Raw genomic sequence first — 8,784 nt, 5'->3', positions numbered from 1 at the left:
TCAAATTAGCTGCAATAATCACAGGCAAAGTCTCATTTTCTCCCAAAAATGCATATTTCAAGTGCTCCGGTAACGGTTTCAGCTCCAACTTAGGTGCTTGCTCAATAGAAGGAAGCGTCTTCTGATTAGTGGGTACTAGCATTTCAAACTGGTTAAACCACTTATTCCTGAGAGGTCGGTTGCCCTCCAAACGTGTAGGAGTTGTTTCCACGTTTTCTTCCAACTCACTAGACTCGAGTGCTCCCAAAGCAACCTCCAATGTATCTTCTGCAAGATTAGTTTCGCCCACTTCCTCAACCAATGGGTCCAAACTATCAATCCTTAGGCAATCATCCTCCTCCTTTGGATACTTCATTGCACCAAAAACATCAAACTCAACCGTTTCACCAAGTACAGACATTGTCAACTTCCCATTACTCACATCAATCTTGGTGTTTGCTGTGGCCATGAACGGTCTTCTCAATATGATCGGTAGCTCATTCCCTCTAATTGGGGTATCCTCCATTTCAAGAATGATAAAATCAGCGGGCATGATCAAATCTGCAACCCGGACCAGCACATCTTCAACCACACCTTTCGGAACCTTTACTGAACGATCTGCCAATTGAAGAGTAACACCAGTAGGTTTAAGATCTCCTATGCCCAACTGTGCGAAAACTGAATACGGCATCAAATTAATACTTGCTCCCAAATCCAGCAATGCTTTCTCAAATTTATGATTCCCCACCAAACATGGAATTGTGAAACTGCCAGGGTCTTGCAACTTGGGCGGCAACTTCCTTTGCAAAACAGCACTTTCTTCTTCACTTAGACACACCTGCTCATGTTCTTTGAATTTCCTCTTGTGTGTGCACAATTCCTTCAAAAACTTGGCATACTTAGGAATCTGCTGAATAGCATCAAGCAAAGGAATGTTGATTTCCACTTTCTTAAACATCTCCAAAATTTCCTTAGCTTGCTCATCCTTATTCTGCTTCCATTGACGTTGAGGGAAAGGCAACGGAGCTCTTGGAATAGAGGAAGTAATCTCGGCCTTCTTGCTAGCACGCGTAGCAATGTGCTTTTCTTGCTTCTTTCTTTCCTCCTCTTCCTCATCCTTAACCTTAACTTTATCCCTCTTATACTTTTCCACTTGTTCAGGATCTAGCATCTCAACTTCATCCTCATTGCCTGGATTATCCTCTTGAGTAGTGCCCACTTTGTTGTCAATCACTTTCCCACTTCTCAAAGTAGTGATTGCTTCGGCCTTATCCTGAATTGGAGCACCCTTTACCACTTTGTCCAAAGTTAAAGTCACTTGTTCCAATTGGGCTTCCAAACTTGAAATAGCTTTAGCTGTGACATTCAACTGCTCCTCAGTCTTATTCATAAACGTCTTGGTATCATTAGACATCGAAGTTGTACTCTGAGCTAGTGCGGCAATCATGTCCTCCAAATAAGTACTTCGTTGCTCAACAGGGGACTGTACGCTCGGTCTAACTTGAACTTTTTCAACCTCAAAACACGGCTCTCCTTGTGATGACCTAGCTCCTTGGTTCGCCATCAGAACCTGCATCATTTGCTTAAGTTCAGACATCTCAGCTTCCATAGCTGATTTCTTTTCCACTCTTTTCCGTCTATTCCACTGTTGTGAATTCAACGCCAATGTATCAAAGAGTGTCCATGCTTCTTCAAAAGTCTTCTTTTTCAGTGCTCCTCCACATGTCATGTCCACCATAATACGATCTTGATCCAACAAACCCTCATAAAAGTACTCAATCTGCATCCATGGGGCAAAATTATGATGTGGACACGAAGTCAGAAGCTCTTGGTACCTTTCCCAACTCTCATGAAACACTTCATCCTCTGATTGTGTAAACCCCAAGATCTGCTTTCTCATGATGGTAGTCTTACTAACTGGGTAGAACCTCAACAAAAACTTGGATGCCAATTCTTCCCATGTTCTAATAGAAGCGACCTGCAAGGAAAACAACCAATGTTTAGCTTTATCTTTAAGAGAGAATGGAAATAACCTTAACTTTCTTTGATCATCGCTCAACCCCCTCAGCTTGCCAATCTCGCATATCGCATGAAATTCCTTAAGATGCACGTAGGGATCTTCTCCTTCTAAACCATGAAATGATGGAAGAAGTTTGATTGTCCCACTTGAAAGTTCAAAATCAGCTTCCACTTGAGAGTAAGCAATGCACGTTGGTTGAGCTAGAAGCATTGGAGACGAGTAATCACTCAAAGGTATTCTCATTTGAGAGGCTTTCGACTGCAGGGTCTCCTCGACTTCCTCTTCTGATTTCTCTTCTTCGTATGCTTCTTCAAATTCACTCCCTCTCGGCGACACAAGAGTCGACCTCATCCTTAATGGTGTCCAATTGAGTCTCGGCCTTCCCTTGTACGCACTCAACACCTTTTGGCCTTCTGCTCGTGAAAGAGGAGTGATCTTCGAATTTAATTCTTCCATTGTACCTTAGAAACAAGAGAAATCAGTGAGAACCAAAAATAAAAACAGAAAATAAAACCTAACTAAAATGACTTAACTAAAGATAATTAAACTAGCAATCAACACAAATAACAATTCCCCGGCAACGGCGCCAAAAACTTGTTGTATGTTTTCCTAGAGCAATTATAATAAACCTTTTTAACAACTCTAGGTTAACTCGCAAGTGCACGAATCGCTAAGTAGCAAAGCTTACAAATACGAGGTCGATCCCACAGGGAATTGTACTAGCGTACGATTACTAACTCAATTAAATTCAATTAACCCAACTCTGACTCACACACGCAAATGGGGGTTTTGATTGGTTTTAAGGCTAAACTAAACAAACAGAGAAATAATCAAACTTTAAAATGATAACTGAAAGATTCAAATAAAACAATAATAAAGAAACACTAGGGGTCAGAATCCACCACTAGCATATCATTCACTCTACTATGGATATTAACAATCAATAGATAAACATGTTGACAAAGTTCGTCTACTAAAAGGTTTGGCTAGTCACTTTTAGCAATTACTCCCCTTACTGTGCATAAACTAAGAGCTTCTTGGGCCTTCCTTAGCCAGTTAACTTGCATGTTCCCTAGTTCTAAGCTAAGGCAGCTGTTACCCATGCAAGAGTCATTACGATCTGTGAGAGTGACAAACACATAGCGCATAGCTCCAAATTAATGTACTGTATGTCATCTATGATCTCTTTTCTCATGAATATTATCTTAGGATATCCACTTGTTGCCTATTGAAACTATCATCCTTTCGAGCTTATTTAGTTTCACAACATATATCTAGATGCATGCAACCTAAGGTGATCAGTCAAAGATGCGAAACAAATAGATTCAATTTAAACAGAGATCCAAGATTCGTCAACATGTAAATAATTAAAAATCAATAATCCATAGTGAGAGTAAACAGCATCGCTAGGGCTTCATCCTAGCCCTAGCCCAATATTCAGCTACACATAATTAAATTCACAAATAAATAATGCATAATTAAAACAATGAAAATAAAAGGAAGGGAGAGAGATCAAGCCGGGGCAGCAAGGTGGAGGTGCGGCTGCAATGGTGGTGCGCAATGGGGCTGCTCGGCCTTGGGCTCCACGGCGAGGAGGCTGAGGTGCTCGGCAAGGTGGCAGCAAGGTGGTGATGGCTGCGGCTTCACTTGATCCTCCTTCTTCAGTTCAGCACAAAATAAAAGAAAGCACACAAGAAAAGGTGGCTGCTAGGTTCGGCCACAAAAGAAAAGAAGAAAAATAAAATAGAGAGAAGGTGGCTGCGGCACAAGAAGAATAAAATAAAGAGATGGTGGCTGCTAGGGTTTGCTTCAGAAAAATAAAAGAAAGAGAAGGAGGCTAGCTAGGGTTTCTGAAAATTAAAGAGGAGAGAAGAGAACTTCAGAACAGAACCCTCTCCTTGAGTTATAAAGATGTATTTATAGAGGAGAGTGGGGCTGAGATTTCTCTTTCTCTTCAATGTGGGATAAGTGCATTCCTTGCACACCAAGGCTTATAATTTTCGGCCAAGCATGGGCTTTGGGCTGATTTGGGCTCTTTTTGGGCATAACTCCTTTTTCAGCTCGCGGAACTGCTGCGCTACCTCCACTAAAATGGCCATATCTTGAGCTAGAAAACTCGGAATCGAAATCCGTAAAATTCCCTGCGAAGCTAACATCCGTATCTTTCCAACCATATATGGCATGCTACCTGATTCATTCTGGAGAATTACAGAATTGCTGTCGAAATTGGTGCTCTATTTTCCAGGGTTTTGACTTCTTTTTCAGCTAGGATTTCTTGGGCTTTCTCTTTGTAGGCGTGATGGGCTAGGGTTTCCTTGGGCTTTGGCATGTGGGCTGCATGACTTGGGCTCTAGAGTTGGCGCATTGGGCTTCCTCTTGGGCTGGCGCATGCATGCATGCATGGCCCCTTCAGATTTCGGCATTGCATAGGCCCATGGCCCATTTGACTTGTTGACCTTGTCATATTTGACCCTTGACCATTAACTTTAACTTCCCATTTTGCCCCTCATCTCCATTTGAATTTGAATTCCTTTCTTCCCTCCATTTATTTCCATAGATGTCCACCACCTTCTAGAAGCTTCTGGAACCTTGATTTTGTAGAGTTGACTTTGACCAACATTTCCTTGTCCACCTAGGAATCCTTGTTGACTTAGGATTTTTATCTCACTTGGTATTTCACAATTACCATTTTGCCCCTCATGATTCCTATCTTCATTAGGACTCCATTTCCTACTTGGATTAGGTTTCCTAGTTGAAATAGGATTTCCTGCTCCAACTAGGATTTCTCATTTCTGGCTTCTGATCATCATGGTTCCTTCTTATTCAAGCTTGATCTTTCCTTGTGAGACTAGGAATCCTAGTTTGACTGGGATTCGGCATTTCCTAGTGTGACCAGGATTTCTCCACTTCTCCTAGTTTGACTAGGAAACGTCTAAAAATGGCTCTTTCGGCTCCTTTTCTCTTCTTTGCTCATTTTATCCTATAAGAACAAAAACAAACTAACAACACACAAAATATCGAGTTCTTGCACTCTGAGTTAGGGAGTTAGTATCATAAAATAGTGTAAAATGAGCACTCAACAATATGATAATTGTGTGAAGTATAACAAGCTATCTGCATTGGTTAGACTATTCAATCTGAAGGCAAAACATGGGTGGTCTGATATTAGCTTTTCTGAACTGCTGGTTGCTATTGGTGATATGCTGCCAAAAGGTCATGTGCTACCCTTGTCTATGTATGAGGCAAAGAAGACATTGTCTGCTTTAGGAATGGAGTATGCTAAGATTCATGCATGCCCAAACGATTGTATTTTGTATAGAAATGAGTACGAAGATGAAAGTAAGTGCCCCAAGTGTGACCTATCTAGGTGGAAATTAAACAAGCAAGGGGTTGAGCAAGAAGGGGTTCCGGCAAAAGTCTTGTGGTACTTTCCACCTATTCCAAGGTTTAAACGAATGTTTAAATGTGGTGAGACATCAAAGGATCTTACTTGGCATGCCGATCATAGAGTCAACGATGGCATGCTACGTCATCCAGCTGATTCTCCGGCTTGGAAGTTGGTTGACCATAAGTGGCCAGATTTTGGAAGTGAGCCTAGAAATCTAAGGTTGGCTCTTTCGGCAGATGGGATCAACCCACACAGTTCCTTAAGTAGCCGATATAGTTGCTGGCCCGTCATCTTAGTGACGTATAACCTTCCTCCATGGCTTTGCATGAAGAGGAAGTTTATGATGTTAACTCTTTTGATTTCCGGTCCTAAGCAGCCAGGAAATGACATAGATGTCTATTTGCAACCATTGATTGATGATCTAAAAGCATTATGGAATGGAATTGATGGGGTGTACGATGGGTTTAGAAAAAACACATTTACCTTGAAGGGTATACTCTTGTGGACAATCAATGACTTTCCCGCTTATGGTAATTTGTCGGGGTGCACCGTTAAAGGGTATAAAGCGTGTCCCATCTGCGGTGAAAACACGGATAGTGTTAGGCTGAAACATGGTAGGAAAATCAGTTTTCAAGGCCTCAGAAGGTTCTTACCACGCCACCATCCATATCGGAATCAAATGACAGCGTTTAATAACAAGCAGGAATTTGGTTCTGCTCCTAAACCTCTAAGTGGAGAGGAGGTCTTAGCTAAAGTGTCGGGTATCAATTGTATCTTCGGAAAGCAACATGTAAAGAGAAGCCTAGGTGGTGAAACTCATGTTCCATGTTGGAAGAAAAGGTCCATATTCTTTGACCTTGAATATTGGAAGTCTCTTCACATTCGGCATTCTCTAGATGTTATGCACATCGAAAAGAACGTGTGCGAGAGTGTTATTGGAACCTTACTAAACATTCCAGGGAAGACAAAAGATGGGATTGCTGCCCGTCTAGATCTTATGAAAATAGGGGTACGACTTGACTTGGCACCCGAAGTTGGGCCGAAAAGAACCTTTCTACCTGCTGCTCCATATACACTGTCTAGGGGGTGAGAAACAGGCATTGTGCAGATCTTTGATGGGTATAAAGGTCCCAGAAGGTTACAGCTCGAATATAAGAAATCTAGTATCCATGCAAGAGTTGAAACTATTTGGTCTTAAGTCCTATGATTGCCACGCCTTAATGCAACAATTGTTACCAGTAGCCATGCGTTCGGTGCTGCCCAAGCATGTGAGATACGCGATTACTAGGTTATGTTTCTTCTTTAATTTCCTATGTAATAAAGTGATTGATGTGTCAAAGTTGGATAAAATCCAATCAGAACTTGTAACCACATTGTGTTTGTTGGAGAAGATCTTTCCACCTTCATTCTTCGATATAATGGTTCACTTAACTGTGCACCTTATTAGAGAGGTTCGATTGTGTGGACCGGTCTATTATAGATGGATGTATCCATTTGAAAGAGGCATGAAAGTGCTAAAGGGTTTTGTAAGGAACCGTAACCGTCCGGAGGGCAGCATCGCTGAGAATTATATAGGTGAGGAAGCTGTGGAGTTTTGCTCCGAATATTTGTCTGATGCAAAATCAGTTGGAATCCCGCCTTCGCGAATGGGTCAACCAACCCTTAGCAGACCTATCTCAGGTGCTAAGGTACAATCAGTCCATCGTGAAGACTGGGAGCAGGCACACCGTTGTGTATTGGAGAATGCTGATGAGGTCGACCCTTATGCTGAGTAAATTACATTTTATCCACCACTAACACTTATAGAATAACTAAGTTACTAACACTTATAGTAAGTTACAATTTGTTAAATTTTATGAAATCTATTTGCAGATTACATAAGGCTTACTTGAGTGACTTTTATAAGAGTAAAAAGAAGAGTGAAAAGTGGATGCTAGATGAGCATAACCGCACGTTTATCTATTGGTTACGTGACAAGGTATTATACTTTTAATTACCCTTTCAATGCACTTACCCTTTGTAAACGTTTGGTAATAATTAATATATTTTAAAAGTGTTAATTAACCATTAATAATTAATATAGGTGGCAGATGAGATAAACAGTGGATCAAAGGACATAACACCCTCAGTGAGGCGACTAGCTCAAGGGCCACCTATGAGTGTGCTTAAATACGAGGGTTATGAGATAGGGGGGTGCCATTATCACACAAAGGCACGTGACATGGTACGTTCTGTCCAAAACAGTGGGGTGAGCTTGGTGGCAAATACAATGCAGGTGGCGAACGCGAAGGATAAAAATCCAGTTTACGCTGATATGGCTTTCTATGGGGTTATCCAAGAGATTTGGGAGCTTGATTATAACGGTTTTCAAGTGCCTTTGTTTAAGTGTGAATGGGTAGAGAACAACAAGGGAATAAAAACAGATGAATTAGGGTTCCTTTTGGTAAACTTGAATAGGATAGGTCACAAGAGAGACGTATTTGCTTTGGCTGCCCAAGTGAAGCAAGTCTTTTATGTAGAGGACCCACTCGACTCTGGCTGGTCAGTAGTGCTTGCAGCCCCGACTAGAGATTATCAAGATGGTGCACATGAGGATGACTTAGGGGACACTGGTGTTCACGCTCAATCCTTTACTGAAGGAATACCATCTGTCGAGGAATTTGATGATATACTTGGTGATGGTGATAACACTTACAAGAGAGATAATTGCGAGGGCATATGGATTGATCACTCAAGAAAACAAAAACCATAATCCATGCATTTTTTTGTCATGTAATTTGATGCTAATTTGTAATTTAATTTGCATACTTTCTAGTTTAATTTCTTTCATTTCAAGAACGATTTGTATTTGTTTTTAGGCTGTTTTCCTTGTATATTTTACCAAGTTGAATATTCCATGGCTTACTTACTTAGGCTGTTTTCCTTGTATTATTTACTAAGTTTACTAAGTGTTAGTATTGATTAATTAATAGAGGTGAGGAGCTTGTGTTTTCCTTGTGTATATCCATGCTTTCTTATAGATGTGTATACCTTGTGTTTTCCTTGTAGAGGCATACTTACTTAGGCTGTTAAAACATTGCTTACAAATGTGTATATATTGATTAATAGAGGTGAGAGACTTGTGTTTTCCTTGTGTATATCCATGCTTTCTTATAGATGTGTATACCTTGTGTTAATTTTCCTTGTAGAGGCTTACTTACTTAGGCTGTTTTCCATGGCTTACTTATGTATGTACTGTAATTTTTTTTTTTAATTACACAATTTTGCTACAGTTTTGATCTTCGAGTAATGGCAACACCGAAAGGCAAGAAGGGAAAAAGAAAAGGTAGGGGAACGCCAAAAGGAAAGAAAGGTGCAGTGCCCACACCAAAGGCAACCGAAGTCCCACCTGCAGATG

The 8,784-nt window shown here is 40.9% G+C and overlaps 1 protein-coding gene and 1 pseudogene across 1 annotated transcript; one reads left to right on the top strand and one right to left on the bottom strand.

Annotated features, from left to right (window-relative positions):
• LOC147292888 (uncharacterized) lies at window positions 1-2,350 on the bottom strand. The gene is made up of 3 exons (XM_086230960.1): window positions 1,298-2,350; window positions 137-292; window positions 1-9 (listed from the first exon to the last, which is right to left on the bottom strand). Exons 1-3 carry the CDS (start codon window positions 2,348-2,350, stop codon window positions 1-3), a joined length of 1,218 nt encoding a protein of 405 aa, XP_086087086.1.
• A 2,717-nt stretch (window positions 2,351-5,067) lies between these two features.
• Window positions 5,068-8,139, top strand: LOC147292887 (uncharacterized; annotated as a pseudogene).
• Window positions 8,140-8,784: the final 645 nt, after the last annotated feature.

This window comes from Dryas octopetala, chromosome 2, assembly GCF_963921425.1.
Source record: "Dryas octopetala chromosome 2, drDryOcto1.1, whole genome shotgun sequence".
Lineage (NCBI taxonomy): Eukaryota > Viridiplantae > Streptophyta > Magnoliopsida > Rosales > Rosaceae > Dryas > Dryas octopetala.
The sequence above is the reverse complement of the archived record's forward strand: the minus strand, read 5'-3'. Positions and strand labels throughout refer to the sequence as shown.

Bases quoted from the DNA above. Each gene is read 5' to 3' on its own strand.
- LOC147292888 (XM_086230960.1), bottom strand. From the start codon at position 2,350: ATGAGGTCGACTCTTGTGTCGCCGAGAGGGAGTGAATTTGAAGAAGCA. The intron at 293-1,297 runs GTGACTTTAACT...CCATTGGTTGAG, and splicing joins TGGAAGCCCAATTGGAACAA to GAAGTGGGCGAAACTAATCT.